At 33.7% G+C, this 24,463-nt stretch overlaps 1 protein-coding gene across 1 annotated transcript in view; it reads left to right on the forward strand.

Moving 5' to 3' along the window:
• Positions 1-24,463, forward strand: part of LOC123660902 (1-phosphatidylinositol 4,5-bisphosphate phosphodiesterase) — a 110,455-nt gene that overhangs the window by 25,461 nt on the left and 60,531 nt on the right. Inside the window, exons 2-3 of the mRNA XM_045595922.1 lie at positions 16,714-16,835; positions 19,156-19,269. Coding sequence (XP_045451878.1) covers positions 16,779-16,835; positions 19,156-19,269 — 171 coding nt within the window. The 5' untranslated portion in view covers positions 16,714-16,778. The remainder of the gene's footprint in view (positions 1-16,713; positions 16,836-19,155; positions 19,270-24,463) is intronic.

Here is a 24,463-nt window from a genome sequence, read left to right on the forward strand (position 1 = left end):
TTAACCTAATTTGGTTTCTTTACGTGTATGCTGCAAGAAATCTCTCTAAGGATAAGCATGACTTTTGTAGTTATAATATTAAAATGTGATATCCAAATATTATTAAATATTATATTTAGTTTTTTTTTTTTTTTAATAAGCAGTATTAAGTTCAAGCAGTTGATACGGTTTCCACTCGCAGTTGATTACGTCTCAGTTAATCCAATAACACGAGTTCGACAGGTTTCTCCAAATCGGTAAACAAGATTTCTTATTACGTAAAACAAATCCTTTAATCCAGTTAGTTTTATATTTTAACCGACCACATAAAATAGAGGGTTGGGTCTTTTGTATGTCAACCTGTTTTCATTCCGTCTAAGAAGCAGCTTTTAACTGTCGATAATTACCTATTAAAGTATTAAGATATGAAAACTTAAAAAGATCGTGAAGTTACAATATTTTTATAAACATTTAAACATTTTAATATAACAGACACAACATTATTCACTTATACCCATAAGCAGAAAACGATTCGATTGTTTGAAAATGAACGTTTCGTAAAGAAAACGAATCTGTTTGGAATATAGTAACCGTTCCTTGTAATACGCAAAAATGCTTTGAGAAACAAAAAAAAAAAAAAACTTTAAATACTGTATTCTGTAGTCATCAAGATTAGGGCATTCGTCTAAAAGGACATTTTATTAATTTATTTATTAATATTTTTTTTAATTGGATATTTTCATCACACGATCTTTTTAACAAACACATTTTACAATTTCTTTAACATATCTGAAACATAATTACGTAAATTACTGATCACTTGTTAATGTTGCTCCGGAAAAACACCCAAAACATTAGACAAATCTCCAGACTACGCATGCTTGCATGCTTTGCATGGCTTAAACAAATGTTTGCCGTGTGCGGAGATCGAACTCACAACTACCAAAGCAAAGATATTTTTAAATTTATATCATTGTCACTTATTTAAGCAAAAAAATACGACTTCCGGTCTGTCGTAGAACTTTTGGTAAATAGCATGTTAGGTTGTTGGTACTGTGTGGCTACGGTACTAAAGAATATGGCCACCCCCTCTCTTCCCGTGGGTATCGTAAGAGGCGACTGAGGGATAACACGGTTCCGCTACCACCTTGGAACTTAAAAAGCCGACCGGTGGCGGGATAACCATCCAACTGCTGGCTTTGAAATACACAGGCCGAAGACGGGCAGCAGCGTCTTCGGTGCGACAAAGCCAGTACTGCGGTGACCAACCCGCCTGCCCAGCGTGGTGATTATGGGCAAAACACATGAGTTCACGTTATTTTTGGCGTAAACTTGTGGAGGCCTATGTCCAGCAGTGGACTCTATAGGCTGTAATGATGATAATGATGATGATGTTAGGTTGTTGATTATTTGATTCAGCCTGTAACATTCCACAGCTGGGAATAGCACTCTTTCTCCATATAGGAGAAGAATCGGAGCTTAATCCAACATCTACGATTTTATTTTTGTGTTACTCACACACATTAGGAATTCTAAACATTTTTTGTATCTATATCAAAAATGTTTAATCCAACATGTTGTCCAACATGTTGTCTATTTATATCAAAAATGTTTAATCCAACATGTTGATCCACTGCGAGTTGACGGATAATTTCGCTGCAACAAGTAACAATTGCCTTTAGGTTGCGGTCAAAACAACCGGAACTGACAGATTGTTGTACTCTGCTGGACACTGAGGAAACCCATCACCAGACTAGAATCAAACATTTGTACAAATATTAATATCTGCCCCGAGCGGGAATTAAACGGTGTAATCACCAAAATAGGTTTTTCAATATAATCGTTTTCCTTATTCGAAATAACGTCTTATTGTATAATTTTATTTTGTGACGGAATTTCTCCGAAAAATAAAATTAGTCATGAAATTAAATAAAGTAAAGCCTTGCTACAAGGTCTCGGATAATCGCTTTAAGAGGGCCTCGGGGACATCGTACGTTATTTCAAAATATAATTTGTTCGTAGTTAAGTTATGAAATCATAATGACATAGATAGTAGAAAGATGTTTTAGTGAATATACCTGAGGGTATTTGACAAATAGTTTGCCTCGGGGGTAGTTTAACAGTCACCGAAAACATGCGTCTTCTCTCCGTATTCGTCGTCTTTCAAAGCACAAGGTATCGAAAGGAATCCATATATAACTACAATAATCTCAAAATCGACCTGGGAAGTACCTCGAGCTTACAGAATATCAAAACTAAATAATACTGTTTTTAAGCAGTGCTGTATTCCTGTGGTGAGTAAGGCGACTAGAACTCTTCAGAGGGAATTGGGGTAGAGTCAGTAACGCGCTTGCCATTGTACTGGTGTTGCAGGCGTCTCTAAGCTACGGTAATCGCTTACCATCAGGTGAGCCGTACGCTCGTTTGCCGACTTAGTTGTATAAAAAATACTAGTTATTAATAATAACATACAGATAATCGGCGTTGGTTCTACTACAAAATATATTGTTGAGAATCTACCGCCTATTAATTAGCCTGTTAATTCGTAACTATTAATAATGTGAATAGTGTGTGTAATATACAGACTACTTTGAAATAATATCTATCACATTGATATTTAGCTCAATTGATTATTATTTACAAATGCGGCATGAAGAAGAAGACAATATGTGACTAAAAGAATTTTCGATTGATTTTTTAACTAATATTACGTATTCATATGATATATATGTTACAAGGCTTTTTCTGCCAACCGCTTCGTACTGTCATTTTACTAACAGTTAATTGCATCAACGTGAGTACGCTTACTTATAAATCATAAATAAAAATTCATAGACATTTTATCGGTTGAATATAATCAGAAGATACGTTCCCAAACATGATTTACCGTTATAAATCAGCTACGCATTGAAAGTTCATATGGAATTTTACCCGTAAGCATACCTAATTTATAAGGCGAGTCTTTCAAAAGCGATGAATCACATTTTCGGGGAAATTTCCAGAATAATGTAGTTTTTAGGTAACGAATATACGCTAGAAATTTTGAGTGTTTCAATGAATAGATCTAAAATATTATTTCGTTCGCAATGGAGCATTAATGAGAGGGTAGCTTGCAATTTACATATTTTTTTTTAGTAAATTTAAATAATGATTGCATGACGTTGGAATAATATAAATAAAATAATAATAATAATAATAAAATAAATGTGACATTCAATAATTTTTTGAGATTTTTTCTCCGACCTTACAAAATTATACTTTTAGTTTTAATTTTTGTACACTTTGACACAAAAAAAAATTGAATTGTATTTTTTTGAGAGACAATAAGACAGAAATTTAATTACATTATATACTCATATATGTTGTAGTACTTCAAGTTTCAAGTATTTTGATGTTATAATTTTCTTAATCTAAAATTTTTAACCGACTTCCAAAAAGCGAGGAAGTTCTCAATTCAGTTGTTTTTTTTTTTAATGTTGTTACCTCAGAACTTTTGACTAGGTGGACCGATTTCGATGATTTTTTTTAATAGAAAGGCAGTGCGCGTCATGTGGTCGGTCCCATTTGAATTTAATTGAGATCTGACAAGTACTTTTCAAGCTATATATAATACTATTTTTTTATCGACCTACCTTGTATAATACCGCATAAGTTTTAACTGGCTATACCGATTTTGATGATTCTTGTTTTCATCGAAAGCTGATCCTTGTGTTGTTCTCCCATTTAAATTTGATTGAGATCTGATGACTACATTTTGAATAATAATCTTTGATTATGCAATACTTGGCGATGCAATCGAAGTCGGTTTTATTGTTATTATTATTATTATTGTTTGCGAGTAAACAATTGTGTAAATTTTACTCATATCAGATGAGTTTTAATAAATTTGATTATATTGTATTTTAAATATAATAAAAGCAAAATATTTGCAAAAAAATAAATAAATACAAAAGATTGTATTAAAATTTATGTCATTCTAAAATATTCGATTTTGTTCACCTTTGTTTTTAACCTTCCCAGATCAAATGTGTACGCAAATTATAATTGACCTGAATTGCAAATAAGTTTATTTATAAAACTAAATCGCTTGTCGGATGTTCGTTACACTATATTATATTATAATTTTAAAACAGATTAATGTGGTGGTTCTAATCTTTATTATTTAGTCTAAAATAGTCGTGGCGCAGGGGATAACTTTAGAGATGTTCATTTTTAATTTATACTAACGAAAAAGTTTTTTTATCATTCAGTTAAGTTTTAATGGCTGGTTTTTATTTTAGATAATCTGCCCAAAATATTTGGCTGATTATCTTTTTATTATTTTAGGAAATATTGTTGAGATACACGAAGCAAAGCGAAAATATATTTGATATTTTTAACCGACTTTAAAAGAGGAAGAAGTTATCAATTCGATGAGTGTCCCGATATTGATGATTCTTTTTCGAGTAATTTCTAATAACAACTTGACTATTTTTTCGACTACTTACATTGTATTACTAGCAAACATATTTATTAGTATAAAAATTTTAGATACAGTGCCGCTCCTCGTGACCTAACATGTAAATTATACAAACGAAATTCAATTGATACGGATTTATATAAACGGTCATTGATTCTTTAATAAAAACCTCTCTTATTATCATTCAACTCGCAGACAGAAAAAGAACTGTGGTTAATACTCCACGCAACATTGATATAGTGTTGTATGAATTGGTAATGTATAATTTAAAAGGTACGAATATGACCCGTGTGTTGTCGTGGGACACCAGATAGAAACAAAGTTCCTTATTATAAAATATTAATGTCAAATTCTGTTCGAGGTATAAAGAAAATAATTATTCGGGTATCCATTTTGCATTATGATTTTTTATTGATAAAAATAAAAAAAAAAACTACTTTACAAAATTATTTTCATTGTCATCATCATTACTTCAGCCTAATACAATCCATTGCTGGACATAGGCCTCCACAAGTTCGTGCTAAAAATGGAGTGAACTCATGTGTGTTGCAGATAGTCACCAACATATTAACACCTTTATTTTATTCACAATGATTTATAAAAATATATAATAACTAACTGACCGCCCAAACGTTGTTTTGCCGTATATGTTATTAACCCCCCCCCCCTAACCCTCCCCGCCGCATTTATAACAGCTGTATGAAAAATAGATGTTGACCGATTCTCAGACCTACCCGATATGCACACAAAATTTCATAAAAATCAGTCCAGCCGTTTCGGAGGAGTATTGTAACTAACATTGTGACACGAGAATTTTTTTTATAAGATTTTTGCACTGAATTTTTTATTCAATTAAAATAAAATATAGCTTATGTCACTCCTGAATAGTGTACCTTTCTGTTAGTGAAAGAATTTTCGTGATCGGATCAATATTTGCGAAGATTACCCCCTACAAACAAACATTAAGTAAAGTTAGAAACATTACCTCTTTATAATATTGATAGTATAGATTATCGAATGATATAATAATAATAGCAAATTGCAATAATAATAACAGTTATCACGTAGACTATACATTAGACACTGTATAGACATTATAAATTACTACATAAAAATCTTACGCTTTTTTTTAACGTTACGCACATTATTTGCCGACTAAGCTACCCCTCCGCAACGCCTAATGAGGAACTTCGTTACAATAAAACAAATCTTAATACTTGTTTCTTAAATTTTGTAGTCTATGAAACAAAAAATATAAAAATACAGGATGTCCCAAAAAGTAGTGATAAGCGGAATTCCAGAGATAGGGCACCCCTTGGGGTATCCGAATCATCCCTATGTATGTTCAGCGATTTTGCATAGTTTCCGAGTTATGAATTTTTTTATATGTTTTTGAGAATTTTCCACCTGAACTACTTTAAAAAATTCAAAAAAAAAATTGAAGACTTTTTAGAATTTTTGTTTTTGTATCTAAATAGTCATGAGCTGTAGCTTCCCGCTTAAAAGATTCAGCTTCTTAACTTTGATGGAAATTGTGAAAATCTAAGTGTAAAGTGAAAATTTTACGTTTTGAGAACTATGACTTCAATTTTCAACTTAGAATTAAAAATCTAAACAGGTGATTTTATGGTTTCTAATTAGGCTTAAAAACTTCTCCAGAGTCTCAGCTTTCATAATCACAAATAAAAAGTTGTACTTAATGGGGCTACTTTTGCTAAAATTTGCCTTCAAAGACATCAAGGTGGAAAATTCTGAAAATTACCAATTTGAATAAAAAAATTTTTTTTGTTCAATTTATTATTCCTTTAAGGTTAAATAGTTTTGTCGGTACTCTAGCTGGGTCATACGTATAGGATTCGTGCGGAGGAAAATGATAAATCCGTAGACTGAGTGATATGGTTCCAAAACGATGGTGCTCCATGCCACTTTGCAAGAATAGTCAGACAACATTTAACAGAAAGATTGTCTCTAGACAGATGGATCGGCCGTGGAGGGCCCATTACATGGCCGCCGCGGTCCCCAGACTTGAACCCAATTGATTTCTTTGTCTGGGGATATTATAAAGAAATAGTTTACGCCAAAAACATTAGCAACGTAGCGGAGTTAAGACGAAAATTGAGACAGGCAGAAGAAACAATTAAAAACAAAAGAATAGCATTATTTGAGCTTGATGTCTTTGAAGGCAAATTTTAGCAAAAGTAGCCCCATTAAGTACAACTTTTTATTTGTGATTATGAAAGCTGAGACTCTGGAAAAGTTTTTAAGCCTAATTAGAAACCATAAAATCACCTGTTTAGATTTTTAATTCCAAGTTGAAAATTGAAGTCATAGTTCTCAAAACGTAAAATTTTCACTTTACACTTAGATTTTCACAATTTCTATCAAAGTTAAGAAGCTGACTCTTTTAAGCGGGAAGCTACAGCTCATGACTATTTAGATACAAAAACAAAAATTCTAAAAAGTCTTCAATTTTTTTTTTAGAAATTTTTAAAGTAGTTCAGGTGGAAAATTCTCAAAAACATATAAAAAAATTCATAACTCGAAAACTATGCAAAATCGCTGAACATACATAGGGGTGATTCGGATACCCCAAGGGGTGCCCTATCTCTGGAATTCCGCTTATCACTACTTTTTGGGACACCCTGCATATGTGACTGGTAGAGTTCCTAAACAAAAATGTTCTCTGAGTCAGTTTGTTCCAGTTCCCTAAGGTAGCGTGTTCCCCCCTTAAACTTATAATAACAAGAACGGATATTACCTGACAAGTAAAGGCTTTGTCAATTAATTCGTCTAATGGTAACTCTGCCGTAATTACGTTTCGAATTAGATCGTGACTCGACGCTTGTTGACAGGCTGGCGTTCGAGAGTTTTGATTGATATCCCAGTGGAATTCAGAAATGTTGAATAGAATCAGGTTTCAATGACGTTGTCATATCGATATTTCAATTTAAAGCAGATTATTCTATCGATATGTAAAGGCTTATTATACTAAAAAATGTAGTCGATAGTATAAAATTAAAACCGTTGATAAAACAACTTCTCCTAAAGAATTAAAATTGGTCTGTGGTATCAAAAATATGAAAAACTATTTCAATCACTGTCAGACAGTCACTGTCAGAGTTATAGAGTCTACATTCCGTTTAAATTGAATTGTGTATATCTTATGATGTATCTTTGAGAACATTGTGGCGTGCAGTGTACACAATGTTGTCATTGACTCATGAGTGAAACATTTACTGTTACTAAAGTCGACCAGTGGTCGAAATTCGACCATAATTAAAAAATTTAATAAAAAAAAGCAAAAAATAATGAAAATAAAGAAGCTTTTAAAAAAAAAGTCCATTTGACTTATAGACTTTGACAATCAACTAAAGTGTATATGCGCGTGTGTGTGTGTCAAATACATGGTAGTGTGTGTAATCACATCATCATCGCATTAGCCTTTCGCAGTCCACTGCTGGACATTTTCACACCAAAAATGGCGTGAACTCATGTATTTTGCCCATAGTCACCACGCTGGGCAGGCGGGTTTGTGACCGCGGGTCTGGCTTTGTCGCACCGAAGACGCTGCTGCCCATCTTCGGCCTGTGTATTTCAAAGCCAGCAGTGTGATGGTTATCCCGCCATCGGTCGGCTTTTTAAGTTCCAAGGTAGTAGTGGAACTGTGTTATCCCTTAGTCGCGTCTTACGACATCCACGGGAAGAGAGGGGGTGGCTATATTCTTTAATGCCGTAACCACACAGTGTGTAATGTGTTTTTTTAATTGATTTTTTTTTCATTCATTGCAGCCTATACAGTCCACTGCTGGACATAGACCTCCACAAGTTTACGCCAAAAATAACGTGAACTCATGTGTTTTGCCCATAGTCACCACGCTGGGCAGGCGGGTTGGTGACCGCAGGGCTGGCTTTGTCGCACCGAAGACGCTGCTGCCCGTCTTCGGCCTGTGTATTTCAAAGCCAGCAGTTGGATGGTTATCCCGTCACCCGGTCGGCTTTTTAAGTTCCAAGGTGGTAGCGGAACTGTGTTATCCCTTAGTCGCCTCTTACAACACCCACGGGAAGAGAGGGGGTGGCTATATTCTTTGGTACCGTAGCCACACAGTACAAATTTTAAATTAATTGATTTAATATAGTCTTATGCATAATTTTAAAAAAAAAATCTTCTTCTCTACATAAACTATAAGTGTACGAAATTACAAACTCCTCCGTCCGCGCAATTATCTTAAAAAGGGGTACAAAGTTTTTGCTTCACGTATTAATATATAGATTATTGAATTTAAGGTAGCTTCCTGCGGACCTATCTCTGTATCTAAATTATAACTCCACTTTTATCTGTGTTCTATTCGTTATCTGTGAAAGAGATATTCCACTTTATTGGAGTAAGATAATTTATATATATATAAATCTCTTATGGCTGGTTCCTATCAATAACTTGTTTACGAAATAAACTATCAGATGATTTGTTTACTTAGAAACTTAGACCTGCTTTTGTGTATGAATTCATTGAGTGTTTATGGTCAATTTATAGCGAAATAAACATTTTCATTTCATTTCATTGCCTTTTATATATTACTGTCGTCAGCGTGTTTTAGTTACATATGTCTCACAATATATTACAACTAAACCCGTCTTGTTTGTTTACTGTCACGGCCTTAGTGAATCATTGAATAAAGTATTTGTGAAATATTCACATAGGCCTTATACCCTGAGAAATTAACCAAATTTATTTAGTAGTTAATTTTGTGTACTAACTAGTCAAAATATAAATATAATAAAGATGCATTGGACTGCGATAGGCTGAAGTGAGTGAGTGACATTGTTACAATAGGTATAGCATACACAGTATATAGGTACAACACACAGTATATAAACAAAAAGTACTTAAGGCAACACACCAACATTACCGCGGATTATTTTGTGTGTTAATCTGTATTCTCTAGCTAAGGAATGCTCACACTGACATTAATTCTTACATTACATTAGTCTTTGTGATGCAAAATTTATTATATGTATGTAAAGGAATAATGTTTGCCATTATATTTGATAAAAAATTATATTCCTTTCTAGCCCATCGAGTGAGTGTTTTGTATACAAAATATACATAAATAAATAATATATTCTTAGACTTGAAGGCTTATTCGCTTATATTTATTTGTGTCACTTTCCATATTTATGTATCATAACTTATCTCGAGCTTAATATTCATTTTGCTATATATGTATATATATATATATATATATATATATATATATATATACATATATATATATATATATATATATATATATATATATATATATATATATATATAAGAATATATATTATATATTGAAAATCCATCCGAAGTCTCACCCTTTATTTTAGTTATATATTAAATATCATGCGGAATGTAACGCAGCAAAGGCATATTTTAAATTTAGCATTATTTATTTTATTAACAAAGTCAAAGGTGAAGTTTTTCAAGTTTCATACATTTTCGTACCTCGTAACAGGTTAAGATAACTTAGCTTGGCTGGTAACTTTGATCGTGTATTATTACAAAATTTACCTATACTACGGAACTTTGTCTTTGGTTATATGAATTTGGTTAATAGAAAAAAAGAGAAAATTTACTTAAATTATACGAATTATTAATTATGTAGCTATACTCAAAAAGTTCTAAAAATGTGTTTGTATGAAAAGGGTCATACCTAAAGATGCTTTATATATAAGTAGAAGTGATTATTCTTTATAGTATAATAACGATTGCTGGAAAAATTATCATCATTGCTTTGTATAAGTACCTCGTTAAAATATCGAAAGAAAATAACGGTAACAGCAACTTAGCTGCGGTGACTTAAGCGCTGCAACTTTAGTGATATTGACCATATATAATTATGATTTAACTGAGGTAGGGCACAGCAGGTAATATCCTACTGAAAATAAGGAGCAGTCCGACTGGGGTAGTACCTCGACCGTACAGAAGAACACAGCTAAATAATACTATTTGCAAGCAGTGCTTTGTTCATGTTGGTGAGAATGTGACCAGAGCTCCTGGGGGGAATCAGGGATAGTTTTCTTCTTGAAAACAACTTTATTTTGCTGTGACTTTATGTTGCTGTTGTTCATCGGGCTGCTTCGGATTTTGACCAAGATACTTCCCGCTTTTTCCTACCTCAAATATTTCGCAAATAGTTATAATGTTTGCCTCGCACGTAACAATACGCATTTAATAATGACTTGCGACTTCGCATTTTACTTTAAAGTATTTTTTAAACAACTTGTGGATCATATGGGTAAGGTCGTATCATGATGGTCAGGGAAGATGGGATTGATCTTAATGACTGATCTACGTCGCGTACGTCTTGTTAGCAACAGATTCACGAGGACAGTTTACGTCACGATTCCACTAATTTAAGGAAACAATGTTACGTATATAGAAATACATACGCAGAAAATTAGCTTAGAATTTTAACCTTAATGTACAATTAATCCATACAAGTAAATAAAATTGGATTGTCTGTTTGTAATATTAAAATAACTGTTTTTTACTAAATGCATATCCCGAGTAGAAATTTTTTCATCTTCCTTAGAAGGACCGGACCAGGCATGCCTGATCAGGACTAGATAAGGCATGTAACGCAGATGATTGGTCTGGACCTGATCAGGATGAGATGAGATTTCCTGATGGGGTCCAGATCAGGAAATCTCATCTCGTCCTGATCACCCGGTTCGGTCCGGTCCTTTTAAAAAACACGAATGTAAATTCTTGAAAAAATTGTTTAACAAAAAAAAAAGCGAATTGATATTATAAATAAGTTTACTTAACATAATTATTATGATATTTATTTCCGTTTATTTTTCCCAGTGTATTATTTATTTATGTTTTTACTTTAAATATTTATTATTTTTATGTTATTAATTAATTATTATTATTAATTAAATTTTATTTCTTAACTTCTAATAATTAACTACTAATCAACTATTTCCTATTACTTACGACTGCTCCACTGTGTAGAAATGGACTCCCTGCTAGACTGTCCTGATAACTGTATATATATATATATACTAAGTGCGCTTAAAAACATTAATAGCGCGATTAAGGCTCAGTTCGTGTAATTTCTTTCAGGCTATCCTAATCTGGACCGGACCGGGTCCTGATCCAGTATGCCTTACCATACTTGATTATATTTTACATCAGGTTATCCTGATCTGGACCGGACCGGGTCCTGATCCAGTATGCCTGACCATACTTGATTATATTTTACATCAGGCTATCCTTGTCTGGACCAGACCTGGTCCTGATAGAGCTTGCCAGATCTGGCATGCCTCATTCTATCCTGATCCGGTCCAGACACATGATCTGGTTGAGTCTGACCTTTTTTCTAGTCGGGATGGATGTATATACGATACATATACCAAAATAACATTTTTTTATAATTTTTGTCTGGCTGTCTGTCTGTTTGTTCCGGCTGGACCGATTTCGACGGGACTTTCACTGGCAGATAGCTGATGTAATAAGGAGTAACTTAAGGTTTACTTTTATTTTTAAAATGTATTTATTTTATAACTCTGCGAACTGAACAATAGCTTTTTTGTTAAATTCCACGCGGACGAAGTCGCGTGCACAGCTAGTTGTATATAAATAAACTCAAAATCAAATTACTTCAAACAGGCTGTTTAAAATCACTTTGGAATTGTCATTTAACGAATGAAAATTATATATTTTTGAAATAAAATTAATTATAGTTTAAGTGAGCCAACTTTCGAATTCAAGAGAGAAGAATAGAAAAGAAACAGTTATTTTATTTGTAAATTTATTTTATTTATTTTTATTTTTATACTTTATTGTACACCACAAATATATTACAAACAAAGCATAAAGATAGTTACAGACAGTGAAGCTTAATGGGCGGACTTATGGCTAATTAGCCATTTCTTCCAGACAACCCATTAAATTTAGCCATGTCTTGCGTGAAATAACGCCACTAAACCCACATATCTTTGTATTTAATATATTTTTGAATCGAATAATATGCTTCAGGTATTAAATAAAATAATTGATCTGGTATAGTGGTGCGAGTGGTCGCCTTAAGCACCGACGGTTTGCGGTTTCGATTCTTGCTCTCGCTCTGAACTTTGGTCATCTGACTCGCTACTGGAACAAACATAAGGGCTGTATTATTTGGCTGTTATCTCATGTTACTTGCCCAGTGGGGCTGCGCCAGATTATTAGCAATACATACAATACATTATAAATCTAAATTCTATTTTAAAATTATAACACAAAACATTAAGATAACGACGGATGCAACTCTTTCGAAACATCGGACAAAAATGAAACTAACTAATATGATTATCTCGATTACACCAGTAATACACATGTTAATCGTACAAGTTACCCGCTACTTGATTTAATATTTATACTAAGGGAACATGTACGAACAGAAAAGAGTTTTTGCTGTTTATACTGAAATTGGCGTTTTACAGCTTTTTTAGATGTTATGGTAGAACATTCGGGCATTTTAAAAAACTTAATGAACCGTGATAAAATCCGAAGAGAGGGGGTGGCTATATTCTTTAGTACCGTAGCCACACAGTACAGTAAAACTGGACCTTAGAACTTAAAAAGCCGACCGGTGGGTGGCGGGATAACCATCCAACTGCTGGCTTTGAAATACACAGGCCGCAGACGGACAGCAGCGTCTTCGGTGCGACAAAGTCAGCCCTGCGGTCACCAACCCGCCTGCCCAGCGTGGTGACTATGGGCAAAACACATGAGTTCACGTTATTTTTGGCGAAAATTTGTGGAGGCCTATGTCCAGCAGTGGACTGTATAGGCTTTAATGATGATAAAATCCGAAATACTTGTTTCATTTTAATGAGTGAAATTCGCAATAAACATTAGAAAACAATATATGTATAACAGTAAAGCGGAACTTTTTATACTGATGCGAATAGCTAGCGTCAATTTTTTTGCATTTTCAAGTTTTATTGTTTTAATTAACTTTATATTTAGCAAAATATTTTTTTAATTTTCACATATAAGTAAAGGACTAAACTCTAGTCGCGTGTCGCTGACACACACTTTTTTTATTATAAAACTTGAAGTATCATTCTATTCTGCTCAATGTTTTCCCGATTTCAGCTCGCTTGCCTCTCAATACGTTTCACCCCGGTAGTTTATGGCACGGGTATTAAGCTCTCGGCGACAGAATAGGCCTCGCGCATCGTACAGGGGCCACAAATAGAAGGTCGCAAAACAGTAAATAGTTTGTCCAGTTTAAAAAAAAAATGTATGTTTCAATTCCAACAAGCAACTGGAGTTTACTCCTTAAAACGATTTCTGTGATATTTAAAAATATTTTTATCTCTTTCTCGCAAGAGGCAGGTGATGAGTCACTTATTTTACCAGAACAAATAACTTTGAAATATTTAAAATATATATTCTAAATAGCCCTGTCAAATTTTACGTATGTTTATTTATTTCGACGCACATAAATCACTCTCACAATACAAATTAAGGGCGAAATAACAAAAGGCAACAGTATTTATAAATGGAATGTAAATTCTAACCTCAATAGCTCAGATGTATAGAAGTCACGTGGCAATATCAGTCGTAACTTCGGAAACATCTCTAAAATTATATATATAGATCTAAAAAAAAAAAAATAATTTAAGCTCAACGACCAATACTAGAACATCAATCCAATATCGGTCTGATAACAAACATGACCACGACAAACATCTGTGTGGCGTAAGCAAATTTTTGTCCTGTGCGAAAATCGAACCCGCGACCGCTTTGGGCATCAGCCAGTTGCCATGACCGCTGCGCTAAAACGACTTCAAATCTATCGATATTATTATAATGTGACAGTTGAGAAATCGGTACGCCTATGCAGTCAAAGACGGTATGTACGTATGAAGTACCTACTACGTTAGCAAGTATGACAGTAACTATTGATATCAAGCGATCATACCTGCTATAAGTTATCGTATATTGTCGCCCTAGATCTTTTTAAGTACTACTTAGTACTTACGTCACGTTATATAACATACGTTACATCAAAATGATTTTATTTATTTATTTTTTCTTGTGAAAAAAATCCCTTAGTCAATTTTAAGAAATTATAAAGGTTTGTCTGTTTAAATGTCACTTGTTTTATCTCCGTCATTTTAAACCCAAAAACCTATAAAAATATTTACGGTCAGTTAGATTAACTAATGACCTAGTTAGACTAACTAGCTTACCTATTTCCCAAGGCTAGTGACGAACCCGACAACTCTATTCAATTATGAAAAAAACAAAAAATATATATTTAGACTATTTTATTTGTCAAGTGACTAATATTAACGTGACAATGTACGACACCCTTAAGACATAATACAGACCTAATTTACTCTCTTAAAGCTATTATGTCACGCTAATTAATGTCACTTGAAGTACGTGTCATTATCCGATTCAACGTGAATAGGACAATGCGTAGATGATGAAATGCAAAAATGGGGACATGTTTATAGCTTTTACTCCACTTCTAAGTGTCTAACTTGATGTTTTTAACCGACTTCCAAAAAAGGAGGAGGTTCTCAATTCGACTGTATTTTTTTTATGTATGTTACATCAGAACTTTTGATCGTATGGACCGATTTCGACAATTTTTTTTTAATCGAAAGGTGGTGTGTGTCAATTGGTCCCATTTAAATTTATTTGAGATCTAACAACTACTTTTCGAGTTATATCTAATAATGCGTTTTTACTTGACGCTTTTTTCGTCGACCTACGTTGTATTATAACCACATAACTTTTTACTGGATGTACCAATTTTGATAATTCTTTTTTTTTTTTTGGAAAGTGGATATTCCTAGTTTGGTACCATGATAAAGAAACTAGGATCTGAAGATGGAATCGCAGAGAAATCGAGGGAAACTCTCGAAAAACCGCAATAACTTTTTACTGGGTATACCGATTTTGAAAATTTTTAATTTAATCGAAAGCTGATGTTTATCATATGGTAACATATAAATTTTATCGAGATATGATAATTACTTTTTGAGTAATCTTTGATAACGCGTGATACTTGACCATTTTTTCGTCGATCTATGTTGTATAAGGTACTCGTCGATGTAATTGAAGTCGTTTTTTTTTTTTCGTTTGCGAGCAAACACAATTATATAGTTATAATAACGTTACCCATTAAAAAACTTGAAACAAAAATCATTTTTTAAAAGTTATTTATAGACGAACATTTAACATTAATACTATACACTCCTAAAAACTTAACCAAGTTTATTTTAGGAGTGTCGCACTCGCCAGACACAAAACAGCTGTGTATGTACAGGACTGCTTCGAATCAAATTACTTACTTTTTATAATCATTACAAAAAAAGTTCTCAACGAATTATTAACATCAAATAATAAAGTAACAGGTATAGACATCTATACCTGGTACTTTATTTTGACACTTATAATTGACAAAAATTAGTTTAATTATTAAGAATTAAATAGAAATACCTAAATATATATGGATAAAAAAATATGAAGTTGCGAATTTTCAAACACTGAAGTTATATTGACAATGATAGAAAAAATCGTAACTACGGAATTGTTATTTCACGTAGATTAAGAGGTTTAACACTAATTGACGGCCTAAAATTAGACTAAAATTAGTACGTTTTCTTCGCGCTACGTAAATCTAAAAACGTCAATAGATATATTTGAACGCATTCTGGGAAATATAATATTAAAATATTTGAGACTGGATTTCTGTTAATAGACGCATATTCTATTACGCCGTGACGAAATAACAGATGTATGTTTATTATTATACATACATATAACTAGCCGACCCGTACCTAGTTCGTTAGGAGTTAATTATTATTTTTGTAATGCAAAAATATAGCAGTTTTCATCTCGCTTGCATTTCTACGACTCGATGTACATATTATTTTACACTGAATTTTTGGTTCAATAACAATAAAATATAGCCTATATCACTACTGAATAGTGTAGCTTTCTGTTTGTGAAAGAAATTTCACGATCGAATCAGTACTTGCGAAGATTACCTCCTACAAACAAACAAAGTTAGAAACTTTACCTCTTTATAATATTAGTATAGATATACAAAGACTCTTGATTCTGAAGCTTCTAGCAAAATCCATTGTGATGTGGCAGATTAAGCCTAAAATTGTGTCAATATACGAAGAAAGCATTTTCTCCGTGAGAGAACATCTTTACCCAGTAGCGATGTCTGCAATTTGTTTCATTTACTTAAAAAGTTATTTGTTGTTGACAGGAAATGGCGTTATTCTAGAAACATTCAACGACTTGTGGTCGAGCGCATAGACTAGACACTACATCATGACCAAGAAATTCGAATTCAATTGGCAGATTCCCGTTCCGGAACCACTGTTACAGGTGAGCCGATTTTAATACAAGGTAGTGAGGACAATTCTACGATCCCTCTGGTGGTAAGCGGTTACTGTATGTAACCTGTGGATGCCTGCAATAACAGAAACATAAGAAGCGCTTTGCTGATTTTACCGCTGGTGTCAATACAATTTCCTAAGAACAAGGATGTAGTTCTGACTACTTTTCTTACCACAGGACACTTAACGCTGCTTGAGAATGGTATTTTTTGGCTGTGATCATCTGCAAGGTTAAGGTTACTAAGGACTAACCAAGAACTAATCTTAATATATATAAATCTCGTGTCACAATGTTTGTCCTCAATGGACTCCTAAACCACTTAACCGATTATAATAAAATTCGCACACCATGTGCAGTTCGATCCAACTTAAAAGATAGGCTATATTTTATTTTGATATATTATGTTATTATTATATTTCAGGAAAAAATAAGGTGATACGAAGTTCGCCAGGTCAGCTAGTTATATATAAAAATTGCTAATATTTAAATTAATAATTTAATTTTTAAACACTTCTCACTCAACGGCCCTCAGTAGGACTTTCTCCTGTGTCGGGAGTCCGGGAACACACCCAATACGGTAGCACAAACACCCAGACGACGACTAATACGGCCGACTCTATATGGCCAATATAAATGTGTGTCGTTAGTGGGAATCAAGCCCGCGACCGCGCCAGCTCGACAGCCAGAGCTGTGACCGCTGCACCATAATGTACATAGGATGAATAGTTTGCATAATGGTCTCTGTGACCTAGCTGTTACGATTGTGGTCAGGAGTTTGATATCGCTTCAGCCTGTAATATCCCACTGCTGGTCATAGGCCTCTTTCTCATGTGCGAGAAGAATCAGAGCTTAATCTACCATGCTACTCCAATGCGGGTTGACGGATATATTCCCTACTATGAGTAACGATCGCTATCAGGTGTACATGATAACAACCGGGACCGACGGCTTAACGTGCTCTCCGAGGCACGGTGTGGAGACCCACAAGAACTGCACAAACACCCAGACTACGGCAAATATCTGTATGGCCAACACAAATGTTTGTCATGTGCGGGGATCGAACCCGCAACCGCCAGCGCGACAGCCACAAACCAGTGCTGTGACCGTTGCGCCAACGCGTCGTCATCGAGTTTGATATCATTTATGCCAGAAGTTTATGTACATTAATTGTCAACGTCTGGGTATTTGTGTTGTGTATGTTGCCAGACCCCCGGCAAGTAATATGTCGTCTGTTGCGTAGAGGCGTGCGACGCAAGGCTACATAGTACAAGCTTACCCGACACACGTTGTTCTATCTTGAGAACTATCAAAGACGTAAAGTTGAAAGAGAAAATTATTGTGAAGTTTTAATTAATATGAGCGCCAAGAGAGAATTTAATTAATACCTCTTTTACGTTGTTTATTTGCGTTACAAGCTTTAAAAGTATTTGATGATCTCGCGTAAAACTATTTTTCATTTTATTGCAACAAAAATATTGAATAAAGGCTTGTTCAAACAAATTTCTCTTTAAGTATATAATTTAACAATTAGCTATTTTTGTTTTGTATCATATTTTTATATTAATTTTCATAACTAGTTTGATTATGTTATAGAGGTAATTAAAAATAATTGCACTGCCATCTTTACTTAAAACTAGCCGTTAATCGCGGTTTTATCCATATAATTTCCAATCCCGTGGGAATGTCGGGATACAAATATGTAATGATTACGATCCAGCCTGTAGCATCCCACTGCTGTGCGTAATCCTCTTTCTCCGTGTAGAAGAAAGATCAGAGCTTGATCCACCACGCTCCTCCGCTCGGGTTGACGGATATCCTATGAGTAGCGAACGCTATTAGGTGTACATGATAACAACCGGGACCGGCAGCTTAATGTGCTCTCCGAGGCACGATGGGGAGAATCACAAGGACAAGACATAAATACTTTAAAGAAATATATTACAAATACAACTACATATGGATATTTGAGATGGCCCAAGCGGGAATCGAATCCGCAATTGCCAGTGCTGAGGCACCTACGTGGCACATGCATCACTGCACCAGAGCAGTTATTATTTTAGTACGTATATGTATAAAAATAAATCCTTACAATACTTGAGAACCATTTCTCTGATTTCGTTCGTCTTTTTTATGTTTTCTAAAATTTTGTATAAAGTTCTCACAGTTGAAAAATTAAGAGTATTACGTAGAAAATCGGAAAATTTCAGAAAACGTAACGCTTACTTCAACTTCGCGTTCAGTTTCGCGGTCAGCATGTATATACCTATACGATAATTAATAATTAATAATATTGTTACCTTCCTCTCAGGGCGCGACGTTCGACAGGTGGACAGAAGAGAAGGACAACACCGAGTATGAACAGAATTGCCTGTTCAAAGTCGACGAGTACGGCTTCTTTATATATTGGAAGAGTGAGGGAAAGGTACGTAACGAATTCATTTTCTGCTCTCGACGTTCTTTTCGATTATTCCATTTTTAAATTATTTTCGATATGAAATATCTGAAAATATAGATATAAATCAGATCATCGTTCTTTTAATTATTCTGTTCCATTATACTCTTGTGATATACTTGTATATTACACACAGGAACACAATACCGCTGCTTAATTGAATTATTAAAGTTTAAATTAGGAATTTATCGACTCGAAAATGGAATGAAACTCGTTCAGCATTGATGAGCGTTCGCTTCCACAAACAGAAACAGCTTGATATAATATTTATTCCCCAAAGGGTTTAAGTTTATGCATGTGATATTAGTTCGATTGCAGAACTGACTCTCGTTAACATATTAATTGGACATATTCATATATTTTTATACTATTATTTTTTATAATTAGCTGTGAGGTTGTTTTAACTAAATAAATAAACATGAAAATAAATGAGTAAGTAAATAATTAATAAATATATTTTTCATTTTATAACATTTAGAATTTTTTAACTTAACGCTGTAATCGCGAATTAAATTATGATCAGGGCAAATATTAGTTAAACAAGTAACTGCTTTATCTGGTTGAGAAGTTTATGAAAATCATTAATACGAAGATTATAATTACGACATAGTTTCTTCGCTAGACTGTCCCACTTTTTAATCGATTGATCGTCTTCGACACATAGATGTAACCTTCGCTCAAATCGTATTCGTGGAGCCAACTAAACAAAACTAACGTCAATCGCTTAACGTTCGAGTGATGTAAGATCCTCTTGAAAAGACTTCGAACTTGACCATCATTTGTGCTTCATTTATAATATGATATGTAGTATAAAAAGAAAGAAATTAAAAAATATATTATGATGACTTACTTCAACTGTATACTTTTATTGTATACCGACTGGCTGACGCATCATTATAATTATGCTTATCCTACAGGCGATTTACTTGATACTACAAATTGGACAGTGCTCTGTCTTTATGCCTAGTAAAGCTAGGACGTGGTCAAACGCTGACCGTATTTTTTTGTTGGAAACTGAATTTTCTTTTAAGCTTTACATTTTTTTTTATATAGCCTAAGTACTATGGGCTATACTGTTTTTTATAGCTTGTTTTATTTTTATACACATACACATATTCATCACGCAGACATACACGTAAGTAGACATACGTGTAAGTACACACAGCACTTTTGGTTTTATATATATAGTTTTTTTTAATCTTTGTTATACCTCGTTCTAACAACGAACGCAAAACGGAGAATTATTCAATTTGATGCAGTCAGTTTGATGTTACACGCGTACATTTCGACCATCAATTTTTATTTCAAAAAGTTTTATGAAGATGTTGACTACCAACGTGTTATTTTTTTTTTTTTGAAATGATAAGCATTTAACTTCATAGCATTCTTAATTAACAGGCTAACTTGAAAATAGACATGAAAAATGCCTCATCTATTATCAGTGTCAGTTATAGAATTTTTTAAGGTTTTTTTTTTATTATAATATTATACTGGTGTTTAAACATCTCGTTCAAAGTAACAGACAGAGAATATTACGATTTTACTGCATGTGTATCTTTATACGTTCGGTCGGTCCCCGTCGTTATCATATACACCGGATAGCTGTCGTTACTCATGGTACGGGATATATCCAGCAAACTTCTTTTTTCGGGTTTGCTCTCAAACAGAAAAAACCCACTTAAATCCACTCAAAAACTTCTCCTCAGGTCACTCAAATTAAAATGGGAGTAATAACAAGCACCGAGCCCAAAAATGGATCATCAAAATCGGTACAACCAGAAGAAAAAAAAATGTCGAATTGAGAACCTGTGGTACACCCAGTAGAAAGAAACATAAGAAAAAAAAACTGTTGAATTGAGAAGAATAATGTTAAAAACTAAATATACAATATCAACATCATAAGTTTCTAACTACATTTAGATGTTCATTATCCGTTGCCATGTTCACACTTTTCTTTTCACCGTTTACTAGTATGTACCATTACACAGAAAATTTATTTACATTGTCCCTTGCAAGGCGATTTGCCTGAAAAAGATAGCCCTATTAGCGCTAATGACGACGAATTGTCTGTTAAGTGTGTCTCCATCTACATTTAAGTAATATTATCACAAACATTTTGGGGTCCAATACCCTTTATAAGGGAAAACAACTCAGAATGCCCGACTCGAGACTCCGAGAACATTTTTATTCAAAAAGGAATACAAATCTTGCTCAAAATTTAGAACAGCCCAACAGGGGAAGTACCTCAACCCAAAAAAGACTACAGCTAAATAATATTGTTCTCAAGTTGTATTATGTTTCTGTGGTAAATAAGGTGATCAGGGGCCTTTTAGGGGGTTAGGGGTAGGGTCGGTAACGCGTTTGCGATGCTTCTGGTGTTGCAGGCATCTATAGGCTACATGAGATTCATGACTCTAAAAGAAATTTTGGGTTAGCCTTGTACGTTCATTTTAAAAGGATATAGTAATCGATAGGTCTATTTTTGTAAGAAGGCTATCATTACAAATTGATAATATTATATTTCGTCGACCGATATTAAATAGTTAAATACTGAACGGGTTACAATATTGTTTTTACAAAACTGTTGCGAATAGGATTTAGTCCACCTCTAATGTCTCATTACTAAGTAAATTAAATAAATGTCTTATTGGTATGTTATAGGTATAGCTGACTGTTATTAGTAAATATTTTTTTATATATATATACATAGAAATTATACATATATAAATATATTACTATACAAATACAATACAAATATTACACCCATATTCAGGCGAGAATCGAACCCGCAACCCGTGCCAGAAAGCAGGATCAGTACAAACTAAAGGGGTTTGTCAAAATTGCTTCTCTATATATTTTTTTATGTCACTAGGTCGGCAAACAAGCGTACGGCTCACCTGATGGTAAGCGATTACCGTAGCTTATAGATACCTGCAACACCAGAAGCATCGCAAGCGCGTTGCCGACCCAATGCCCAATCCCCCCAGGAGCTCTGGTCACTTTACTCACCAACAGGAACACAATACTGCTTGAAAACAGTATTATTTTGCTGTGATCTTCTGTAAGGTCGAGGTACTACCCTAGTCGGGCTGCTCCATATTTTAAGCAGGAAATTCCTGCTGTGCCCTACCTCAGTTAAAGGTTTGTCAAAATTGCTTCTCTATATAGGAGAAAGATTAGAGTATAATCTTCGCTATCGCTATCACTATCGCTTTTCAACTGCGGATTGGTGAATAGATTCATATTTATTTCTTTATTTCTTTATTCATAAGTCAACACCAACAAGTAGTACAACAAATAATACAAACTCAATAAAGTAAATATCGGTATAATTGCCTACTTTTTTACAGGTGTCCTTAAGTTACTAAGAATACCGTTAACATCGAAATAAGTCAAATTAAAGATTGTCCATTTAGCATACAGTAATGAATATTCGAGATTAAATTCAGAAGCTATTGTCAAAAACTAAATTATGAAATGTAAATTAAAAAAAAGAAAACTGACGTCAAAAACATTTAAGAAAAATATAGTAAAAGTGAGCATCAACGAAATTTAGAAGATCGTTTAATTTTATTTACAGGTGTTCGTAAATTACTTACAATATTAAAAACGTAAAATAAACCGATATGAGTAACGATCTCTAACAAATGTTTATGATATAAAAACTTTACCGATATCTCTAGATCTCTGAAGCAAAACGGGTAAATCCATAAAAACATCTTCACTACGCTTCAGCCTGTAATATCCCACTGCTGGGTATAGGCCTCTTTCCGCATGTAGGAGAAGGATCAGAGCTTAGCAAGCCTTTAATAACATTGTTTCAAACATACTCGTATTGTGAATCTACTGATATTCTAGTTTTACTACTTGTAGTATTACTAGTACTAGAATCAAGATTGACCTAACACACAATACTGCACGGCCTATTTTTAAAGTCAGAAGAATAAGATAAACAAACAACGAAATCAATGTAAAAATACACACACAGAAAGAGTTGTCGATTTAAACAACAGTTTAATGATCAATAAAAGCACTCAGGTATGCAAAACGTGACCAGGCGTTCTGTTTTGACCGGGACCGTCTCGTTTTTGCTGTTGTATCCCGGTGTCCCGAGAAATAAACCTGGGACGTAAAAATGTCCCATTTTTTGAAATGACACGAATTTTTTGTGTATTAATTGCGTACATTTTAAGTATAATACACTAAAATTACTCAAAAACTGCTCGTCAAATCTTGCTAAAATTTAACTGGAAACAGACGACAAGCAACAGCTTTCAAATAAAAAAATAATCTTCAAAATTGGTACACCCACTAAAAAGCTATGATGTAACACACAAAAATACAGCCGAATTGAGGCCTTCCTCTTTTTTTTTTTTTTTTTTTGAAGTCGGTTAATAAATAAAACTGCTAATTAACAAAAAAAAGATGTCTCGTTTTGAGCCAGAATAATGGTCACGTTAGGTTTGTATCAGCGAACACGGTACAGATAAAACTTTTATGGTCACCAGAGCTGATTTCGTACATACTTGATACGTTTTATCTGGGGCAGGGTAACTTTCAGCTGTCTCCAATTAAGCTTTGTTTGTCTCGAAAATAATAACTTAAAACGAAAAGTTAAACTTTGTAACTCCACTCATTTTCCCTGACTCCTCTATTAAGTATTGACTTTCTCCAAAAATTTCCAGGCTTCAGATTCTCTGCCGTGTTTCTGCTACCGCATATATCTGTCACGGGTATCACAGTATCATTTATACACTAATTACTTGTATGATATCAAAAAAAAATTTGAAATGTATCTAATATATAGGTAAACTCTTAGTAGTAAATCGGTTCTTATATTTTTCTTACTATTACCAAACTAATATGAAGGCAGCAACACTGCCCAAGAGCTCCAGCTACATTACTCGCCATAGAAACACATACTCACTCCAGAGCTGCTTAGCTGTAATCTTCTTGAAAGTTGAGGTACCTCCCCAGTTAGACTGCTCCAAACTGTGAGCAGGAAATTCCCCCCTATCCCCTTAGCTTCATACAAAAATACTTTTGATAATGGTACTATTGTTTCATAACGAAACCAATTCATGTAATCAAAATACTCATAAGTTTGTTATTTATTTATAATACAAACAAAAAAAATGAGTTATGATAGAAAGAAATTATTGAT

Source organism: Melitaea cinxia, chromosome 16 (assembly GCF_905220565.1).
Source record: "Melitaea cinxia chromosome 16, ilMelCinx1.1, whole genome shotgun sequence".
In the NCBI taxonomy this organism is placed as follows: domain Eukaryota; kingdom Metazoa; phylum Arthropoda; class Insecta; order Lepidoptera; family Nymphalidae; genus Melitaea; species Melitaea cinxia.